The sequence below is a fragment of the Pipistrellus kuhlii genome, unplaced genomic scaffold (assembly GCF_014108245.1).
Source record: "Pipistrellus kuhlii isolate mPipKuh1 unplaced genomic scaffold, mPipKuh1.p scaffold_m20_p_22, whole genome shotgun sequence".
Lineage (NCBI taxonomy): Eukaryota > Metazoa > Chordata > Mammalia > Chiroptera > Vespertilionidae > Pipistrellus > Pipistrellus kuhlii.
Genome location: NW_023425521.1, coordinates 5962760 through 5985536, shown reverse-complemented (window position 1 = coordinate 5985536; position 22777 = coordinate 5962760). Strand labels below are relative to the sequence as shown.

Genomic DNA, 22777 nt, shown 5'->3' with positions numbered 1-22777 from the left:
CCATCCTCAAAGGGCCCGAAGGAGGCAAGCAGTTCATGAAGTGGGAAGCCCTGGGCTGCAAAAGTCTCTGCATTAAATTAAGGTTCCTCTAATTAAGAGTTGTTTTCTTTAAGCTAATTCAGCTTCATAAGTTGGGCAAGATTCTTGAGCTTCTGTATTCCAGTAGAAAGAGCACTTTGGAAATTGAGATTTAAATCATTGAGTTGTGTGGTTTTCGTTAATCTTAGCATAATTTTTCCTTTGCTGTGCATCGGAAGCAGAGATCCTATCTATGTTTGGGAGGACTGGAAACCTTGTGTGTTCATTCTCACACGGTAAGAGCTCAGCCAATGGGCGTGATGGAGACTAGGTTCAGGGGCAGTGTGCTGTGGAGCAGAAATCCCTTCCATTTGCTTTTTGGGGGCTGTCTGGACAATTGCAGAAGTCTTTGATTACTTTTTTAGTCTTGACCTTGTACCTTTAGTGATAACTTTTTTCTACCTCTCCTCCCTCCCCGTCTCCCTCCCTGTTACACTTGTACTGTATTTGAGCTCTGATGTTTATCTGAGAGTTGACCTGATAGAACCAGTTTTTATTTGTTGACTAAGTGGTTACTCTATAGCAGTGGTTGGCAAACTGCGGCTCACAAGCCTCATGCAGCTCTTTGGCCCCTTGAGTGTGGCTCTCCCACAAAATACCATGGCCTGGGTGAGTCTATTTTGAAGAAGTAGCATTAGGAGCTTAAAAAATTTGGCTCTCAAAAGAAATTTCAGTTGTTGTACTGTTGATATTTGGCTCTGTTGACTAATGAGTTTGCTGATCACTGCCCTATAGTATGAACACTTTCCTCATTTGTTTTCAGACCTGAATTACGGAATAAGAAACAGCCTCCTAGTACAGGTGTTTCAAGCATCAGCAAGTCAGGAGGGAGAAGGGAGAAGAGAGAGAATCCTCAAAATGGGAAGTAAACTTCAGATTGATCCTTTTTGAGAAAAGAGCTGAGAAAGGGCTTACGGCGTGCCAGAGCTCACCAGGTGGCCCTGCTGCTCTTGGGAAACACTGGCCGGTGAGCTGTGCTAGGCCCTGGCTTTCTCCAGCCTCATGAACCTGCTGGACCCCTTCCTATGCTGCCTTCAAGATCCCCCCCACCCCGCCGCCCCTTCCTACCCCCCCCCCTTGTGCCTTCACTAAAATCCCTCCTGTGTTGGATGCTCTTTTGTCATACTTGTTATTTCCATTGATATTTAGTCTTTAGGTTAAAACATCCCTTTCCTGATATTCTGAGCAAATCCCTGTTATTTTTACCTCCTGTATACCATTTCACAGAAATTACTTTAGAGGACCAGTCAGTAGTGATTCCTTTCCTCAGGTTGGGCCACAGTCTGGAATATAAGTGGAAAGTGTGAAGTCTACTTGGAACTATTTGAGTTAGTTTTAGATTTGTTTGCTTGTGGTAAGTCAGAAGTTTTGTCTGGATTAGAAGTTACCCTCATAGATACAATAAGGATCTGGAGGTCAGTTAGGTGTCCACTTGATGTCCTTTTATTTTATTTGTAACAATCTCTTCTGGGGTTAAGGCTTCCATACCCTTCGAGCCTGACCTCGGATTCATCCAGATTTCCCAGTGGGCTCAGGAGGTGGTCCGCGGAGCCAGGGCAGTCAGTCCACTCGAGGAGCGGTGTGCCAGGAAGGCAGGCCAGGCTCCCACTTCAGCTCTCTGAGGACCACCCCAATGCCCTACCTGCTCCCTGAGCTCAGGACCCAGGGCCTCCAGCTTGGGCCGGGGCATGTGAGGGCGCAGAGGTCCGCACTTGAGTCCACCGTGCCTCCAGGTGGTGTTCTGCAGCTGGGCTCCTCCAGCCCTACCTTGTCAGGTTAGCCTGGCCGGAGTCTGGGGCTGCCTGTTCTGCTGGGCCACCGGCTACGACACGCTGCTCTCCGTGGGCCGCTATGCACCCCTCCACGGCCCTTAGGATGACCTGGAGCCTCCGGTCCAGGGCGAGGAGGTGGGGCTCTGTGAGGATGGGGCTGAGCTGGTCTTCCAGCAGTGACTCCCGCATCACGTCACTGAGCCTGTAGTCAGCTTGGGCCAGCAGCTGCAGGTGCAAGAGCGTTTTCCTTTTTATCCTGGAAGGACACAGTCACAGGAAACGTAATGTAAAGAAAATAACATCCTGAACTGACTTTCCCCACACAAAAAAAAACAGCATTCTGAGCCTCCCCGATATTTTCTCAAGCACATTTTAATGAAAACCAGGTAAAAAGGGACTGAACGAAAGACGACCCGGTATTTCACAGCCCCTCCCTAACTGCCTTTTGGTCAGAGGCCTCCTGAACTGTTCATACTATAGTAATTGTAATGCGGTGCTGGACCGTACACATCTGACATTGCTGAGAGAATCGGGAGTGATTTAAAGCTGCGAGAAGTTTCTAGTTGTGAAATGAGTTGGGCATCTCAGGAGCTCTAGGTACTGCCGGCCTCCAAGTTGTTTCTTGGCAACTTTATTTCTCGGTGTGAGATTCTTGAATAGAGGGAGGCCGAAAATGGGGTAGGTGGAGCTCCTGTCCACTTGAGGGTTCTGATTTATTTTCATGTGGAAGTCTGCCTGGGACTCAGATGCAGCCTAATTGTCCAGCTTTTGTCATAAACTGCTCGCCCTGTTCAGGAAGGGAGGCAGGCATAAAGAAAATTCCGGCTTTGTTCCGAGTCTTTCGGCTGGAAATGAATGAGATGGTTTTCTAGGTGTGAGTCCCATAGTTCTAATTAGCTCTAACTGCAGCTGAGCAGCTGGAAAAGCCTGCTGAGACCAGAGAGGACCAGAAGTAGGTTGAAGATTCTGCAGAGAAATGGTGGCCAGGGGAAGGTGTCATGCTTCCTTTCCATCTGACACAGCATTCTACTCAGATGGTGGCCAAGTCATATTTATGAGCTTCTGTGAGTGCTGGGTGAAGCAGAGGTCTGATTACTCATCTCAGAGACAGGCTGTGCCAAAGTGGGCTGAATATTAAAGTGAGTGAGTGAAAGGTTTAAAAAAAAGGTCCTAATTCATCCCATGCTGAAAGATGAAAGCTTCTGAGATGTCGGCAATTCCTGCCTGTCATTCCACCCACCCCTCCAGACCAGTGGGAACTGAGCAAGAGCCTCAGAACGTGGTTGCGAGCAGGATCAAGTGTCGCAGTGGTGCCGTGCACTGAAAGCTCACCTGCAGCACTGGGAGAGTGGCGAGAGGATGGAGAGTTCGTCTTGGGAGTGTCGCCCAAACCTAGGGGGAGGACCGGGATCTCGTGAGTGGCCAGCAGACCTCCCTCCTCACTGTGCTCTCTTCTCTGCCTCAGCCTTTCTTTTGAAAGCACGGTTTAGGGCTCATGGCAGCTGCCCCTCCAGCCCCTGTCCTCAATCAGGTCACAAAAGCCTTTGTCCAAGTGTCCAAAGATGTTAAACCCAAGCAGTCCTTCACCTACTCACCAACTACTGAGGGCCAGACTCCGAGCATGAGCCACGTGCTCTGCCTCTGGGAGGGAGCACCGAGGAAAACCTGTGCACAGCTCCCATGTTTCACTAGTGCCCTCAGGGTAAAGGAGAAGTGGGCAAGGAGACGGGAACGGGACCGCAGAGCTTGGCAGCTGCCAGGGCTGCGGCTGTGGGGGAGGAGTGGGTGATACTTACCCTCTGGCATTGTCAAGATGAATAAGGAACCCATCATCCCCAAATTTGGTGAACATCTCATAATGGTGACGGTCCATATTTCCTGTAAAGGAAGGAGGGAGGCATTGGAGCGAGGGCAGCAATAGAGGCCTGTTAGCAGTTCAGACAAGAGTCTGAACCCAGGGCCACAGCTGTCATTTCCCCAGGGTGATTAGGGATGTTGCCGAGGGAGAAGGAAACAAGCCAACATTTGCAAAGTCCTAGTGTGGACTTTGCAAATCTAAGGCTGTCACTGTTTTTCCGCAAACGCTTGGGACTAGGACTCAAATACTCTGTACCCATGTTGGCTTTCCTTCCTCATCTGAGTTCCTCAGCACAGGCCCATCGGGAAGGCAGACACAGGGTGAGTGAGCTGGGGCAGGTGCTGTGGGCTTTCAGGTCTGTGTACGGGTGCACTGACCCCATTCATAATTCTCCCAACCATTCCAGCGGGACACCGCGGCCTTCCCGCTGCCACCCGTTCAGTGTACACCCTCCTCTCCGCCCTGGTTTTGCCTTGCTTGGTCAAAGGGGTCAGTCACTTCAAACCTGAGGCCCGCTTGGGCCTGGCTTGTAAGCTGATACCCTGCCTTTGGAGTGGCACCCCTTTCAGGAGGGGAACATGCTAACTTCTGAGACCCTAAGCCATGTGGGTTAATCAGGCCTCGTGGTCCAGGCTGCAACTGGTGCCAAGGTCAGGGACAATCCCAGACCAGGCTGCAACTGGTGCCAAGGTCAGGGACAATCCCAGACCAGCAGCAGAGCCCTGTGCCAGGAGCCCGGGAGAGGGGGGAGGGACCTACCAATCAGGAAGTCGAAGATGGCCATGTCGATAACGTTGAGCAGCCGGTCGCTGTTGTTGTACGGGTAGATCTGCTTCACTGTGTCACAGTACAGAGGATTGACCTCCCACCTGAGGGGGAGAACCAGTCCTGGGGCTGGAAAAGCCAAGATGGCAAGGTGTTGGGGCCCTCCTCACACCTCTCCCCACCCTCAACCCCTGCTTCCCCAATCCTGCATGTACATTCGGGTGGGCGCTAAGCAAAGACGTGGGAGGTGCAGATTCCAAGAGGTGAGAAGGTTCTGGGTCCTTTTAGGACATGCCTCCTGAGCATCTGCTGTGCTGGGCGCCATGCTGATGCCTGGGGCAGCATGTGCCAGCCGGGAGAAGATGGGCAGCAGGGGAACGCCTGGCTCCGTGTCCTTCCCTCAGCCCCTGTTCATTCAGTCAGCTAATATGAACTGAGTGCCTACTATGTGCTAGGGAGTGTGCTGAGCCCCAGGGATACACGATGGGTCCTTGGCTTCCCAGGCAGACCTGCGGGCTCCTCGTGTGCTCTGTGTCACAGCGGGTGTGCGCTGTGTTTTCAGAACCTGGCTGTTCCTATGGCCACCGCTAGACAGCGGAGCTTCTGGAGGGGGAGCCTGTGTCTCATTTCCGTATCCCCTAGCACCCAAAGCTGGGCAGACAGTAAGTCTCTCTAACTGGATAAATGAACTAAGGGGAGGGAATGGACTCGGGACAGCTGGTCCCAGGATCTGTGATCTATATGAGATGAGACAAAGGAAGGCTGAGGTAGCTTTTGGGGCCCAAAAGCCAGGCTAGCCATAAGTCCTTCCTGTGGGACTGTGGTCACTCTCGGGCTAACGTGCATGGCCAGGGGGCCAACTCACTCCTCTTTTCCGGCCAGCGAGTAGGAGCGGATCCAGGGGTTGGGCACAGACAGCCTGGGGGCCAGGTTGAGGGACGGCAGGAACGCGGAGAGAGAGCCCTCTAGCAGGTGGGGGTTGCCACAGACAGCGTACTCAGTCTTGCACATGTATGGACACTTGGCGAAGAAGCACATGTTGCTGGCTGGAGGATGGGGGGAGAGGAGGAGAGAGAAGGGTTGGGGGCAGACCGTCTTCCTGTCCCCTGAGATCCACGGGAGGAAAGGGAACCCCTGAACTCAGCTGGGGGAAAGGCGGGAGGAGGAAGTACTGCCTTTTCCAGGTGGTGGGAGCTATTAAACCTGCACCCTGTCCATAGAGGCAGAGTGGTCTCTGCTGGGTAACTCACGATTCCAGGGAGGCTGCACTGTAGTTGGGTGCCTGCCCAAGCTAGTAAGCATCTCAGGTATGACCTTTTCCCACCTACCCACCCCCACCCCTCCACCCCCGTTCCTCCTGTAAAGCTCCGGCAGACCAAGGTGGAGTGTAGGATGGCTGCATACACCCATCCCATAATGACCGTGGCTCCTTACTGGGATGGGTGTGTGCCCCTATGCCGAACGTACTGGTGGCCACGCTGGCCTACTGTGTCCTTAGAAGATGGCTTTGACCAGAACTCTACCTGGAGAGACGAAGAAAACGCTCTGCAGGATTTCATTCTTGGTGACCTCTAGGATTTCCTTGGTGACATTGACTAGCCTCCCCACTGTTGGTGGCACCCGTCGGAAGTCCAGGATCCTGAAAGGGGGGGGAGGGAACCCTGTTCAGATTGGAGCGATGGTTGGGGAGTCTGATGGTTGCCCGTTAGAAGTGGACTGGCATTCCCGGCCACACCCAGCCCCTGGGGTCTCTGCAGCCCTACTTCATCCCATCAAGCCTCCTGGGCTAACCCTCCCCACCTGCTGTGTTCTAGGTCAGAGCTCATGTTTCTGTGTGTGTGTGTGTGTGTGTGTGTTGCCTGGGGTCTGGTTCTAGTGCAGCCTCTGATTCGGTGGGCCAGGCCGAGATGCTGAATTTCTGAAAAGCTCCCAGGGGGTGTCTGGCTTGCCAGTGTGCAGACTGCACTGAGAGTCACAAGGACTGGGCCAATAGGAGCTGAGACGTTCAGGAACGTGTTTTCACCTCTTAAAACCATGGCCTCAGGCTGCCCGGATAACTGGGAGTGGTGTATTCTCCTTTTCAGATCGGGAAACTAGAGCGAAGGGCAATGTCATGCCCAAGATGGCTGCGTGACCCACCTGGCAGGGTTAGTTTTCTAAGTTTTTCTGTTACCTGCAACATGTTTTGTTTATCAACTTGGTGGGGGTAGGGGGAAGACCTGCTGGGTCCAAAGGCATCACTGAAGGAAGACATTCCAGGGAAGTCCCCCTTGAGGGTCTGCCCAGCGCCCCCTCGTGAGCGTGGCCCCTGCCATCAATGCCCGCTCCACAGGGCCAGCCCCTACCTGTCCAGGTGGAAAGCTGCAATTTCAGCATTGTGTCTCTGGAAGTCAATGAAGTAGAAGAAGTCCTCGGGCGTCTCTTCCTCTCGCTGCTGTCTGAAAAGAAGGGAGGAATCATGCCCTGGACATAGGCTGTGGCGGGAGCCGGAGAAGACGGCTGACGAGCATGCCCACAGGGGAAGGAAAAAGGCCGCCTGCTTTTCATGTTCGCATAGGGACTGCCTTAGCGCGGTTCTCGGATTCTCTGGGCCCTGGGGCCCGGAACCATCCCATTGGAACTGAGGGTGAGACTTGGGCACCAAATGATACCCAGAAGCCGGTCTATTACAAACCACCCCCCCCCCCCCCCCCTTAAAGCAGTGCAGAGACTAGAACTGAGATTCTGTATTCAATGCTCATTCCACGAGGCTCATCTACTGAGCCATTCACCCCATGAGCCTCTCAACTGGTTGGACATTTGGAACCTAAGACCCTCTACTTGGGCTCCAGAGGAGGACGGCGTTGTGGGGGACATCACTGGGGCTATGGTCTCCTGTGCGTGTCACCTCCAGGGGACATAAACGTCAGAGTCCCCAGCCTGTGGGGGGGGCCCCTGGGGGCCAGGAATCCATAGATATACCACGTCTGTAGACTGGACACATATTATTTCACCCACGTGCTACAAAGTCTTAAGGGCATATATTTGCCTTATAAATGAAATGAAACTGATTTAAGAATATAACTGACTTCACAGTAGCCTTTTTCATTTCCTAGTTTTTCAGTCAAAACAAATACTGTGTGGAGTACTAGAACCATTTAGAGAGTCCAGGTGGGTGTGAATGACAGTGGGTAGGGTGTTAACAGCCTGGCTACCCAGGTTTGAATCCTGGCTTCCCTGTCTGCAGTGGGAGGTTGGGGTGAGCTGGCTTCTGTAAAGTGGGCAATTGAACAGTTCCTGACTCATAAGGTTATTGACCCACAGACTACCATGTAATGTAGTAGCACAGATGCTAGTAATGACCTGATCAGGTCTACTCTTCCTTTTTTAAATTACCACCATGAGCAGTTCAGTGCGTGGGCAGACTGCCTAAAGGACAGTCCACAGGTGACTGGCTTGAAGACCTTAGGCCACTTTCACTAACTTTGGGTCAACACCCCGCAGAGCTGCCAAGGCTGGGTATGGAGGTGAGGAAGGCAGTCACTTACCTCATGGGTTTGAACATGGCCTTCCCGAAGTCTGAGAACCTCAGAACCAGCTTGAGGTGGACCCCACTGGGCTTCACAACTGTGAGGGGACAAGGGTGAGTTAGCCATGCTTCTGGGACGAAACGCAGGGCTGGGACCTTTGTCATTCAATAAACCCAACCCACTTCTCTAAGGACTAGAATTGGCTTTGCAAAGCCTGCAGGGTACATTCCATCGCATCAGGCCATGGAGAGGGTGCCAGCAGCTCCAGACAGTACCTTTTCTGCTGTTAGGGGAAAGGGGCAAACAATATAGGTTTCTCCAACAGACACAGCAGACCCCAAAGCATGTTCCCTAAGAACTGCTGCTGACTGTCCTTTGGCACCTTGTAGATTCCGATGATGCCCTCTGCTGACCTGCATTAGTGGATCAGTTTATCTGCATATCTTCCATGTTAAGACCAAACGGGGCTGGGACGGCTGGGTAAGCAAGGCACCTGAGATAAGCTCGCACGACCCTGCCAGTGAGAGCTCCCTTCTCGTGTGTCCATCCTGGGCACAGCCCTCACCCACTCTGTTCCCACCTGCTGAGAGCCCAGTAGGGTGCAGACGATGTCTGTGCTCCCTAATATGGCAGATGGCGGGTGTTAAAGAAAAGGGAAGTCCTGAGCCCCACAAACCTCTCAAACCTTCAACATGTCCCAACACACATGGGAATGTGATGTGTGTTTGGTATATTGAGGTAAATGGATGAGGCTGCTTGTAGCCAGTGACTGGTTGGGCTTTGGTGTCCAGGCTTGGCCTGGCCACTGAGTCTGGGTAGGGTCCAGGTACGTGTATACCCAATTCGTGACCCCCTGGGAGGGGCCTGTGTTGCATCTCAGGCCTGTCTCTGGTCCTATTAACCAGTGAGGAGTCTCAACCTCAGCTGCATTAGAATCACTAGGAACGGTTTTAAAACGCCGATACCCACACCTCGTCCTGTACAACCCAATGGAAACCTGGGGTCAAGGCCGGGCCTCTGCCTGTTCGGAGCGCCCAGGGGACACTAATAAGTTGCCGGGGTTGCAGGTGCACAACAGTCTGTTAAATCTGAAAGGCACGCCAATCCCGATGAAGCTGGTCCCCAGGTCACACTGACCAGCAGGGACCTACGCACCAGCCCCTCTGAAAGGGATTTTCCATCACGTGGTGGGTGGGAGAAATGCTGGCTTCTCGGAGACCAGGCAGGGTCCCGCCCCCTGAAGTCCCACCAGGACCCCACAGAGGGGCGCCAGGTCCCAGGGTTCACAGGGTGCCGGGGAGGGCCGGGGGCAGGCAGGGCCAGCTCACTTACTCTGGGTGCAGTCACACGCCCCAAGCAAGGCTTTCTCGTCCTGGCTGTAATCTGGAGGAGGACAGGAAGAACGGTCAGCATCGGTGGGGGCGCCAACAACACGGGGCCCTGGACTCACTCACTGAAGGGGACACTGAGGCAGCCAGGGGCATCTCTCGCAGCCCCAGCTGGCTGTAGTCTCGCCCTGCTCCATCCAGCCCCAGTGCTGTCTGGGAAGCTGATGCTGGTTTTGTCTCTGCTACAGCCTGCTCTGTCAGGGAGACTGCCGTGCCTGACCGCACAGACCTGGGCACAGCAAGCCTGTTGGAACCCGGCTCCAGCCCTGGTCCCTGGCCGAGTTGTGCATCCTCTGAGTCTCAGTTCTCCACCAGTAAGATGGCAGGGAGGGGTCCACACCCTAAGGTCACTGACGAGAGGGATGCCGGGTGGAAAGGGAGTGCTCGCTAAAGGGAGCCATCACGTTTCTTTAAGTGGGTGACCACCACCTCATGCCTCCCTGTGGGGTTGTGAGAGCGAGAGCAAGGAAGGAAGGGAGGGAGGGAGAGAGGAGGTTCTGTCCATCAGGAGTCTGGACAGCCCTTTGCTATTGCACCCCACACGTGGGTGGTTAACCAGCCTCCCTCTCTGGGGGACACTCGGCCTCGGCCTGACCCTGGGAGCTCACCTGCACTGATGGTGGGGAAGTGCCTCATGTCGTGGAGCAGTTTGCTGACGACAGGACTCGACCGGGAGTACAGCCCGTGGCGGTTGATTCCCAGGTGGAACTGGACCCAGCTGGCCTCGGGGCGGAGCTGCACTGGGGGGTCCAGGGAGGTGAGGTTCAGCTGCTCTTTGTATATCTTGTGTCGCCTGAAAGAGCAGGGGAGTGGGTTTTGTTTAAGTAGGAGATACAATAATGCAAAGACCCGCTGAAATTATCAACAGGAGCATTAAGCACCTACCGCGGGGGCGGGGGGGTGGGGAGGGGCATGGCAAAATAGCCCTCAGTCCTCCTCTGCCCTCAGAGAGCTTACAATCTAGTGAGCCACGAAGCAGGCAAGCAAGTAACACAATACCATACACAACAGATGAACAGCTAATCCGAGCTGAAAGAATGGGCTGGTGGTTGAAAGTGAAATTGGGGGCCTCAGAATCTGGGCGCGAGGGAGGCGGTCCTGGGCCTCTCCATGCAATGCTCCCATTAACAAGTCCGATCTGTTTCCCATTTTCTGGCCTCAGGAGCCAGGAGACGGGAGAGAGGGGAACTGGTGGGAATGAAAAGACTAGAGGGGTGAGGGGCCTTACGCAGAGCCGGAGGCTGAGTTAGATTACCTGCTGCATCGTAAAGGAAAAGGAGAACTTATGGTCCACTTACTGTTTGTCCTGCCAGGATAAAAAGAACAAGGTCAAAAGCCAGGCCCCTGCCATTGAGAGGCGTAGAGTCTAGTTTGGGGGACAAGTCGTGTGTCTAGGACATGATCAGAGCAATATACAAGGCAATGGTTTGGACGAACACGCCTTCAGGTTCTGAGGAAGGAAAGATGACTGCGTGACAGGCAGTGGGAAGACTGGGTGGAAGGGGGCGGGCTTCGGCGGGATTCAGTGGGGGGGCGGGGGGTGTTGGATGGAAGAGGAGCCGTGAGGGTGCTCTTGGATTAGGACCATCTGAGCACTGGGGGGGCCGCCAGGGACAGGCAGGTCTGGGGCTTAGAGAGGAAGCTGAGTTGAGTAAAAGATGGAAGCCTTCTGGTTGGAAAGAAGGCCAATTAGCACGATGTCACCTGGCTGGGTCTAGCTGACGACGGGTCAGGGTTTGGGTGTTCCCACACATGTGATGCCCCCCCCCCCCCGCCAGGTCTGTGATGGAGCGAATGGCAACTCAAACATGGCCGACATTCTTAGAGTGTTAAACATTCTTATTGGTCTATGGTTTTTCAAATTTCCTCTATATCAAATGTAGAAGTGTTATGCAAAAGGAAGAAATATCCACAATCATTTTTAAGATAAAACCCCAATTCTCAAAGAAAATTTCACTTGGTCACCCCTGGACTGTATCTCTGAGAATACAGACCCTCGGGAGCAGAGCCCCCTAGTGGAAGTGTTGGGGAAGTGCTGAGTACCAATTTGGGTCACTGAGTTCAGGTCCAATATGCAACTGAGCTGTCCATCCCCCCATCCCCACCCCCTCCCCCATGTGAATAAATAATAGCATGGCCCTGACGGGTTTGGCTCAGTGGATAGAGCGTCAGCCTGAAGACTGAAGGGTCCTGGGTTCAGTTCTGGTCAAGGGCATGTACCTTGATTGTGGGCACATCCCCAGTGGGGGATGTGCAGGAGGCAGCTGACCAGTGTTTCTCTCTCAACGATGTTTCTAACCCTGTCCCTCTCCCTTCCTCTCTGTAAAAAAAGAAATTATATATATATATATATGTAATTTTTTTTTTTAATAAAGTAACAGCAGGACTGTCCTCTGTGGGTTTCTGCCCTGGGGGAAAGGCAGCTTCCTGAGGAAGGCGCACAGGTTAGAAGGTGTTCACATCAGTGGGTGAATGGGCCCTGGCAGCCTGAGGTCCTGGCTTCTCTCAGCACCTGCTCCAGCCCCCTGCAGCCCCTCGGCATTTCTCCTAACATAGGGAAGTCCACCCCACCATAATTTTTTTTTTTTTTTGCTAAAATTTTTGCATATTTCCTTTTATTATCGTGAATTCTGTGCCGAATAAAGTATCTAGTCACATAAAAGTGACTCAACATTGAGTCGTGGTTTTGTAAACATTTGGTTCTGTATTCATTCATTTTGATTTCGGAGTTTTCATTTGTGAGACAACACCTTTTCTTTGCTCAGGTCTCGGAGCATCTTAAAAGCTGAGATTTCTCTCCCGAGAGAGCACGTTCCTCTGCAGCCTTCCAGCTCGGGGTGGGGGGGTTGGGGTAACCGGTACACTTGCTTACAGTGACACACCTTAAACTGCTTCAGAGCCAGGGCTTTCGCAAAGTCCAGGGAAAGGGCAAGTGGCTGACTCGGTCAGGAGGCCTCCTGCCAGATTAAAAAAAAAAAACACACCACTATATTGACATTTATTTTTATTTGGAAAAGTAGTCGGGCCAGGCTCCAGTTCCCAAGGCTACTGGGAGGCTAGGACTCTGGACTGTTGACCTCCCTGGGGAGTCTGATGGGAAGACTGGGAAGTCCTACGTTAGTCACGGGGACCAGAGCCGCAGAGAAGGGCGGGAGGAAGGGCAACGGGCACAATGGGAGGCGGGCGGGAGGGCCCGAGCGCCCTTAAGTGGACCGACAGCCGAGGGGTTCCGGCTACGACAGCGCTGGGGTTACCACGTCCAAAACCAAACGGGGGAATTGGGGGCCCCTTCCAGATGGGGGGACGAGTTGCTCTGCAGGTTCGTTTCCTGTTCGCTGGGCGCACACGGCTCTCCGTGTGCTCCTCTGTCCTTCCCAGAGCAGCCGGGGAGAGATGGTGTCACCCCCACGCTACACGGCCCACACACGGGGGCGCTGGGGGAGGACGGAGCCTGGCCATCTCCCATGTCCCCTGGGTCCCCATCAAGACCCCGGAATTCGTCCCCCAGGTCCGCAGTTAGAGGATTTTCTCATCAACAAAACCGCTTCCTGGACCCACGTGAGTCGACACGAGAGATGCCTTGCTCACTCATCGCCATCGTCAGCGCCTGCTTAAACCCTGGCTTCCGCTCCAGACTGAGTGAGGCTCCTTAGGAGTATGTTCACTCTCCAGGCAGCCCCGCTCCTTGCCCTGGGATGCTTCTACGTCCTCAGTCCACGGGACATGACAGCCGTCTCCACCGACAGAACTCCCACAGGGGCCATCTCAAACGCCCCACCTCCGGCAGGAGCTTTCCCCGCCCTCCCACACAGAACAAACCGCGCAGAACAAACCGAGAGGCCTGCCTCGGGGGACAGGGATGACGTGGCAACGCCCCGCCCCTGCTGAGGGGGGTGAGCAGAACGCAGACGTGACAGCACCCTGGGGTTCAGCCCGAGCTCACCGGGAGGGGGACGGCAGGAGAAGACACAGACTCAGTATCACAAAGGCCTGGTCCTGCCTCACCAGCAACGTGGCCTTGAGGATCGGGCCAAGGGCCATGGCCACACACACACGAGCTCACACGAGCCTACACCGCCCTACACGATACCCATTCTTATTCCCAATTCGCAGATGAGAAGACTGAGGACAGGGCACGGCTTCCCAAAGGGTGGCCTCCGTTTGCCTGTCGTGGGAAATGGGGATGCCGGCCGCTGTCTTGCTGCGTCTTGGGAATGAAGTGTGGTGACATCTACCACAGAGCAGGCCCCGGGCATGGTTGCTCTCTCAATTATTGTTAGTGTTTGTGAAGACCGGAGACCAGGTGGAGCACAGGTTTTCAAAAACACAGTTGTTGTGGGCAGCCAGAAACAGCCGGCTCTGCAAGGCAGACCGAACCCCCGGAACATCCCCTAAGCACGGGCATGACATCGTGTGGTGCGGCTGCATCAGACACTGCACGGTCATGCCTCGGCACGCCTGCAGAGCGCGGGATCACCGGGCACCCTGGGTGCTGCTGGTGCTTGTCTGCGGCCTCTCCAGATGAGGACTAAGCAGGAACCCAGCGATGGAGGCTTTAGGGAGAAGCTCTGTTTTCCGGCCTCTGAGTGTTCAGGCAGGTCTGGCCTCGGGACACGAGGACGGCTCCCGGCGTGGGGGTGGGGGGGGCCTGGAAGCCTGGAGCTGGGCACCTCAGCTGCTCCTGGCGGGCTAAGGAGGAGCCTGGATCCTCTTCCTGGGACGTGGGGAGCTGGAGCACGTGGAGGGGGACCACCCGAGGCCCAGTCCCTTCAGGGGTCCACAGGAGGCCTGGCAAGGAGGGGGGACAGCGGCGGCTCGGAAGGGCTCAGGGAGGACTGGGCCCCTTGCTCCAGGTTCCGGGAATGCCTCAGGTTGGGCCAGAAGCATCAGAGTGAACTTCCACGGGGCTGGGCTTTCAAATGAAACCTGTGTACCTGTCCCTTTCAATCTTCTTTCTCTCGACATTCGTCTCAGGAAGACTATTCCTCAGGGCGGTTCCTGTCATGATGGTGATGCGTCTGGAAAAACCCTCCTTCGGAGTGTTTTACTTCTCCTATGCTCAGACAATTTGGGGGCTCGTTTTTAAGAAAAGAAAAAAAAGAGAACAAAACTATGAATATAAAATTAGGCAGGAGCGTGACTATTTATGCAGAACGAGGAAAGATGTCAACAAATCACCAGCGCGTTGAAGACTCGGGTCCCTGTTCTGAGATTTCATGTACACGCACTATGTGCTGATGGAGACCTGCCCACCCCCTCTCACCCTCCCTCCGCCCCTCCCCGGCTGGCTTCTCTCCCCTCCCTACAGCTCTGCCCCACAGGGAGGGACAGGCCCTGGGCTGAAGCGTGGTCAGTTTCGTGGTCACTATGCCTGTGACTTGTGCAATTCACAGCCCAGAAATGCCTGCTGGCCACCCCGTGCTGTCACCTTCAGGCTGATGCGTTTAGCGCTCTCTGATGGACCCTCAGCCAGCGCCCATGTGTGAGAGCGTCACACAGCAGCATGTGCTCACTCCAGAACCATGTGGGGTGACCAACCCTCCCCCAGCGCCCCTTCACAGACTGGCTGGCTCCCTACCAGAGCCTTGCGGCTGGTCCAACAGGCCACAGGATGCTGACAATGTCCTTCCCCCCAACCCTCCGCCATTCATCCCAGGGGCATGTCTCCCATGTCATCCCTTTCTGCCCATCTGCCTCCTCTCCATCTCCACCTCTGAGCCCCGGAGGCTGAGGGCAGCCCGGGGTGAACGAGCCTGGGCTGCAGCGATCTGCTGGCCCCAAGGTGTGTTCCCTAACTGCCCCTCCTCTCCCTTCCCAACACAGAGGGAATGCCCCCTCTGGAGTCCGTCTTCCAGCCCTGAAGGAGTATCTGCTTCGTTCGCTCCTGGACCAAAGCTCGGTTTTGAGGGGTAGGTGGTGGGTGGCAAGGCTGCTGTATCATAAACGAGAGGGAGGAGGGTGAGAGGGATGGGTCCCGTGCCCCAGACCTGGCTCTGTCGCTTACAGCGGTGTGGCCCAGGGCAGTTATCCAGCCACTCCGTCCACTCCTACTACAAGTAGGGTATAATTAATATGTCTGCCTTGAGGGACTTGGGTGAGGATTAAGCGAGTTTCATAGGTGTTTATGTGAGCTGCTATCACCGTGATTTCTGGGATTCCATTTGTGTGTGGTCCTCTTAGCCAGACCGGTGGGTCACAGGCCTCTTAACCATGAAGCTGATTTCGCTATGCCTCCTGTGGGCGGGGAAGGAGACTGGGAAGAATTATTTGCAACTACTGTTCAATTTCCTAGATACCTGAGTCTGCGGAGGAGGCAACAGCAAAACCTCGCTCCTGAATTCCCTGGGACAGCCCCGGGGGAGGCTGAGTCATGGCCTAAGAGACCCACATCCTAATCCTGGAACTGGTGACTGTTTCCTTATATGAGCGAAGGAATCGCCGAAGCGATTACCTCAGGGATCAGAGATGGCGCCATGGTCCTGGGTGATCCGGGTGGGCCCTGAATGTAGTCACACCCGCTGGCCCCGTTGTACCGAAGGGCAGACTGGCCCCGCTGGGAACTGTCCTGAGCTGACTCACGGTCCCCTGGCTGGTGAGTGGCAGCCACAGAGCAGGGATTGGAATCTGGCCAATTGGCTTTCGAAGCCAAGCTCTTCATCACCTGGTCCATGTGCCCCGCTCCGGCTCCTCACCCTAAAGCTCCGAGCCAAGGCTCCTTTCCCCCACCCCACCCCAGGGAGGGGCCTGGAAGCCCATGAACGCAACCAGGAGGCTCGATCCAGGTAGGGAGAGCCTCTCCGTAGACATGAGTTTGGATGGTCTACCAGAATACGCTACATGTCCACTCCGAGCTAGGAGGGACACCCAAGAGCTGGGACTATGACCTCAGTGAGACACCTGCTTCTCTAGCTTTAAAACAACTTCCAGCCCTAGCCGGTTTGGCTCAGTGGACAGAGCGTCGGCCTGCGGACCAAAGGGTCCCGGGTTCGATTCCAGTCAAGGGCATGTACCTTGATTGTAGGCTCCTTCCCAGCCTCGTGCCCTGAATCAATGTGTTTCTCTCACACTGATATCTCTATATCTTTCCCTTTCTTTTCCACTCTAAAAATCAATGGAAAAATATCGAGGGGGGTGGGAGGTGGGGAGCCAAAACAACTTCCAGATCAATCTCTGAAGACAGGATAGCGTGGACACCCTGGAGGCAAAGGTAAAAACGATCCCTGCGCTAAGGGGTCCCCAGATCAAGGCAGGGAACTAGCAGAAAGCTTCGAGCAGGGCCAAGCTTCCGAGATGCCTATAGAACTACCGTATTTTTCGGACCATAAGACGCACCGGACCATAAGACGCACCAGTTTTTAGAGAAGGGAAATGAAGAAAAAAAGATTCTGAAACAAATAGTGTCCTAAAATATTTTATGTGCATTAAAACCCAACATCACAGTCATAAACACATGTAATCAACCCTGTAAAGTAAACAGCAGCATTTAGAACCATTTTAGAGCCGGGCAAGTAAAAAAACTTTTTTTTTAAAGTATGTGTGTAGGCTATATTTGGACCATAAGACTTTTTCCCCCCAGAAGTGGTCCGAAAAATATGGTAAGCACCGAAGAGGACTGGCGAACATCCCTGGCCGCACGCAAATACCGCCCGGAGCCGGGAGCGGCAGACCCTCCCGGAGAGCCACAGTCACATCCTGGCAGCACCTTCTGCTCAGAGAGCGCTCGCAAGCCCGTCCTTTGACACGGCCCGGCCCCGGCCACAGGCCCTGGAGCCTGTGCCGCACACAGCTCATCTGCGGAAACAGTAAATATTAACACGGGACCGAGAAGCCCCTCAACCCGATTGTGAGTGATGATTCCCGGAGCGCAGGCCCACAGCCGCAGACTTGTTCCCCACAGGGCGGCCGCCTCCCCGGTGTAGGTCAGAGGTCGCCACTCAGGGCCACTCCACACCCCCAGGGGCACAGGATGCAGACGTGTTTGCGTCACAGCCGGTGTTAGGAGATGCTGCTCAACACCCCCAACGCCCCGAGAGCCCGCAGGTCAGAAAGTGATCTGGCCCCGAAGGTCAGTGGGGCGGAGGGGGAGAAGCCTTGGGCTGCAGCCAGGGAACCAGGAGCAAATAAAGCACTTAATGCCCTGAGGATGGCCCGGAAGTGGCTCTGGTGGATTCTGGACGCTGTGCACATTAATATTGTCCACAGATAGCCAAGAGCCTGCCTCGGGCCTCCTGAGCTCCCTCGGCACCTTCTGTTCAGCAAGAACTGCAAATGTTGTTTCGTTGTTTAAAAAATAAACGTGAGTCACACTAGGTCAGTGGTGCGACCAACTTAAAAAGCATATTGATAAGACACAAACACACGTGCTACTTGCAAAGGAGGTGGTACTGATCCTCTTAAATGTCAATTTCAGTTCGTTTCATCCTCGAACTGTGCAGCCCTGAAATACACACACACACACACACACACACACACACACACACACAGACACACTGTTAGCAAGTGACACCGACGAGTGTGGGTCCTCTTTCTCTTGCACCGTTCTCCTGAGCACAGAAAACAGCAGTCCTCAGCCTGGACCAAGAAAAAGGGACAGCTTTAAAAACCCACACCCTGGGGCCTCTATGTTCAAGGGTTTATCAGAACATATTTCTTTTTAAAAAGTGTTTCAGCTTTGCCTTACTGCCTGTCATGCAGGCACGGGCGTCTGAAGGAGACCTGAGTGCAGAGGGAGCTGAACGCCAGGACGGGGAGAGGTGGGTGTTAGGACGGGGGGTCAGGCTGGGCCACATATTTTTATGGTTCGTAGGCCAAGTTCCCGGTGGCCCACCCACAGATGGCATTCTCCCAAGGCCTGGCCTGGGAGCGAGCGCTCATCTGCATGGCATGATGTTTCCATCTGATCTGCAAACGGGATGACTGCATATCCTGGCCCGCTCTCCTCCTCAGCAGTCACCCACGGGGCAGGATAACTTATGGGGACATGTGTGTTTTCTGTGCTTATAGAATTCCACACACCCCTGTTCTGGGAAGGTAGCAGGTGTCTGAGAGCCAGACCCAGCAGATGGCTACACCGGTCACCCTGCTCCTTCTCTGGCTTTGGTTTATTTTTTTATTTCTGGAAAATCAAGGAATATGCTAGACAAGGGGGTTGACAGACAGTTGGAAGTGCCCACAGAAGCACAAACTTTGGAGGAAGCACGTTGATACTCCAAGACAAGGAGAGGCGAGTTGGTTTGGGGTCGTGTGCTGGCCTGGGGGTGAGCCAGGGGGGCAGGAAATGGCTGTGTGCTGTGCCTGGGAATCCTGAGCTCCAGGTTGGCACAGAAACCAACAGTGCCACGCCCCTGCATGAGACCAGGTGTTGGAGCGTGGCGAGAGGGCCCTCCTCAAACGTCCCGCTACCTAAGACCCTAAGACGGCCCAGCCCCCCAACACTAGTGGGCATGGAGAGAGGGGTGCCAGCGATGACCGAGATTGAGTTGCCAACCCACCTCACAGAAAAGGGGTGTATGTTCCTTATGGTTTAATTTTAGGGGGGAAAAACTCAATGTTATATTTCTTTCCCACTTGTGAGACGGCGTAAGGTCCTGCTACAGTCACCATTGAAGCCTGAAATCTCAGTGGCTTGACACAGCCAAGCCTTGTCCTCTCTCATTCATGCCACCAGTCTAGTGAAGATCAGTAGGGATTCCACTGAGTGACTCAGGGACCCAGCTTGGTGGACACACCAAGATCCCACCGCCTGGCCTTCCTAGTCATCAGGGTAAGAAAAGGGAGAAACTGGTTAACAACTGGCTTAATATGGGATGCGTCTTTTTTTATTGACTGATTTCAGAGAGGAAGGGAAGAGGGACATAGAAACATCAGTGATGAGAGAATCATTGATTGGCTGCCTCCTGCACACCTCCTACTGGGAATCCAGCACACAACCTGGGCATGTGCCCTGACCGGGAATCGACCCGGTGACCTCGTGGTTCACGGGTCGACGCTCAACCACTGAGCCACACCAGCCGGGCTAGGATGTCTTTTCATTGAATGCTGTCAATAACTTGCATTTGTGTAGAGCTCGTCACAAATGTATGTTGGGGATTCTTTCCACATATTATCTTACCGGGGTCCCCTTGGAGCCTGTGACTAGATCACTCCTCGGACCCATCAGGGAGGAAAGGAAGGTGCACAAGGTGGAGGTGACAGCATAGTAAGTGAGGAGGAGGAGGAGCTAACAGCCTGAGTATCTGACCTGGATCTTTTCTGCTTCTCCTCAGAGGCTGCCGAGAAAGCGAGGCCTTGTCAAGATGTATCTAGCCCAGTGGTTGGCAAACTAATGAGTCAACAGAGCCAAATATCAACAGAACAACGATTGACATTTCTCTAGAGAGCCTAATTTTTTAAACAAACTATATAAGTAGGTACATTGTTATTAACTTCATTAGGGTACTCCTAAGCTGGCCTTTGCTAAAAACTCAAGGGGCCAAAGAGCTGCAGTTTGCTGACCACTGATCTAGACGGTTGATGGAACCGCCCTGAAGACCAGGGTGGTGGTGTGGTGGGAGCATGAAACTCACGGATCCGGCTGCTCTTGAGAAAGCAATGACTGTACCAAGATGTTCGTGAGATTTCGCCAAGTGGGCTGATTTCCCAACACAAACTCATTTCCCTTCTGGTTGAAATACAATCGCTCCCCCTTCTCAGAACTGCTTTCACGCTGTGTTGCAACACACCACTTGTGCTCGCTCTGGGCTAGCTGAGTCCCAACCCCATCCTGACCTCACAGCCACGGCTCTGGCTCAGCGGTTGAGTAAGACCTCTCCCGAGAGTGACCTGTAGATCCGGATTCGGGCTGTTAGAGGAGGAATGCAAAGAGAGACAAAGAGCCAATTTTCACCTTTTGACCTCAAAAAACTTGTCTTCAGAAGAAGGGGAGCTTGATATCTATTCAGAAACAGATTGAAAAGAGAATAAATGAAGAGCTAATCATGGGTCCTACAAGGGGGTTGAGGCTAAGGAGGCTTGACGAGGAGGTGAGGGGGTGGGGGTGGTGCTTCTTGAAGCTGGAAGGACCATAATGGGAGGAGAGAGACAGTTTCGGAAACGGTTTGCCTCTATAGCAGTCAGCTCAGGCTGCCTGACAAAACACCATGGACTGATCGATCGCCTGGGACAACAGAAGCTGGTTTTCTCTTAGCTCTGGAGACTGAGCGTCTAAGATCAGAGTGTTGGCAGGTTGGAAGCCCTCTCCTTGGCTTACAGATGGCTGCCTCCTCACTCTGTCACCGCGCAGCATACACAGCCCTGGTGCCTCTCCTTGTTCCTATAGAGACACCAGTCACGTTGGATTAGGGCCCCATCCTTACGACCTCATTTAACCTTAATTGCCTCTCTGAAGGCCCTCTTTCTGAACACAGTCACAATCTGAGGTGTCCTGTGGGTTAGAACGTCAATGTACGAATTCCGTGGGAACACAATTCAGTCCACCCCAGCTTCATTAGGGTTCTATTAGGTTTCTTTCTCATTGACACGTGAGAAGAGCTCTTACCACTAAGAGCTGCCTGCCCGTCGCCCAACAACTCATCAGCATAAGGGACTTCCCTGAGCCTTTGTTTGGTAGAACAGTACGAAGCTACGTAGACCACCTCCTCTTCGATGGCCACGACACCTGATAATCTCCCCAGAGGGCCTTTGATCTATTTTGGCCAACAATGTGGCAGAAGTGACACTCAGCAGGTTCTGGCCAGGACCTCGAAGGGCCATGCACACTTCCTCTCCCTCTGGGTAACCTGCTGAGGCCAGGTGAACACGCCTGATTCGCCAACTGGGGGATGAGAGGCCATGTGGAGCTGAGGTCATCTCTCAGTCAAGGTCTTAAATCCATACACTGGGACCCAGAACAGCAGAGCTCAGGTAGCAGCTGATTACGGGTGCCTGAGTGAGCCCATCAGAGACCAGAAGAGCCACTCAGCTGAGCCCAGCCCCAATTGCTGAGCTGCAGAATCAGGAGCTAAGTAAAAGGTTCTTGCTTTAAGTCAATAAGCTTTTAAGTGACTTGTAAAATAGAAAATGTAACGAATTTTAGTTCTCTGGGCCTAAAAGATATTTTCTTGTGTCAAGGGACCAGAAACATTGGATTAGCATGGGGGTGGGGAGCAGGTGGTAGAGAGTAAATGCCATGCTCTCGTTGGTGATAACAGCTGTGATGGGGGGAGCAATGGGAGAAGGAGGCTTGAGTTTTAGGCACATCAATTTTAAAGAACAGAAGAAAAGAAGTTAACTCTGTTTCCATATTCCAAATCGGTGTGCTTAGGGTTTTTTTCTAGACATGAAACCTTCTTAAAAAAAAAAATTTTTTTACATTGAATCCCCAATGTATAAAACAGGTAACAATTGTAATGCATTGCTATAAATCTCATTTAGGTGTTAAATATGTAAAATTATTTTTAAAAGCTACGTAATCTGTAAGAACAAGAGGGATAATAGGATTATGAACCCAAGCATTCAAAACCAGGGGTCAGGGAAGACAGGAATCGTCTTATTTCTGCACTTAATTAATTTCTGCACATTGTTTGGCAGCAGAGTCTAGAAGATCCTGATAAGCACACAGAAGTAGCTGGGATTGGAAATGGTTTTCAGCAGCTCACCTTGCAATCTCAAGATTCTACTCAATTAAACAGAGACGCACGGCGGGGGCTGGGGGCGCCATCTGTCCACATAAAGTTCCACATGGAAGGCTCAATGTGCTACCATGTGCATAACACAACCCAGCCCGAGTTCTCTCATCAAATTACCTTAAGGGACACTTTTTCATGATGAAAATAGCCATTTGCACAACCCATGAAGCACCGCCCTGAACCCTGTAAATCCTCAACGCACACTTGGAAAACGTCCCATGTTCTCCCCCCGACAGCCTTGGGAGAAGAGATTCTGATTGAAGATGGGCGAAGCTTGAAAAACGGAGGCTCCAGAAGGCTTCAGGGACCACAGACTCACCCTAATTTCAGAAGAAGAAACACGGCCCTACATGAGGGGAGTGCTCTCCTTGGGATTCAAATACAGGTGTTTTGGCTCCACGTGGAATCTCTTTTTCAGGAGAAAGAGACGTGAGCCCATGAATGAGCTGGGGTTAGGTCCTTTCTTCTTTGGGCCCCCAAGGAGAGAGTAAGGTGGGCTTCAGAGAAAGCCCAAATAAACAAAGATTCTTAGCTTCTTGGGAGGATTTTAATGGTTGATGTAAGAAAAATCTGCACAGGTGAGGAATCTGTTACGAATGAAGTTGTTTTTGAAAAGTCTTATTAAAGCTCCAGAACAGTAGCTATAGGACTCAGACCCTGTGGGAGGCATAAGTGGAGACCCCTTTCCAGCATCACTCTGGTCACAACAGTTCTGGGCACCCAGCCGGGTTTTGGGGGACCG

At 53.2% G+C, this 22777-nt stretch overlaps 1 protein-coding gene across 1 annotated transcript in view; it reads right to left on the bottom strand.

Annotated features, from left to right (window-relative positions):
- Positions 1–1498: 1498 nt before the first annotated feature.
- Positions 1499–22777, bottom strand: part of FAM20A (FAM20A golgi associated secretory pathway pseudokinase) — a 30593-nt gene continuing 9314 nt past the window's right edge. Inside the window, exons 2-11 of the mRNA XM_036451190.2 lie at positions 9979–10163; positions 9315–9365; positions 8001–8079; positions 6819–6911; positions 5997–6112; positions 5339–5519; positions 4468–4577; positions 3647–3728; positions 3183–3242; positions 1499–2106 (exon numbers count right to left, since the gene is read on the bottom strand). Of these exons, the coding sequence (XP_036307083.1) occupies positions 1842–2106; positions 3183–3242; positions 3647–3728; positions 4468–4577; positions 5339–5519; positions 5997–6112; positions 6819–6911; positions 8001–8079; positions 9315–9365; positions 9979–10163 (1222 nt within the window). The 3' untranslated portion in view covers positions 1499–1841. The remainder of the gene's footprint in view (positions 2107–3182; positions 3243–3646; positions 3729–4467; positions 4578–5338; positions 5520–5996; positions 6113–6818; positions 6912–8000; positions 8080–9314; positions 9366–9978; positions 10164–22777) is intronic.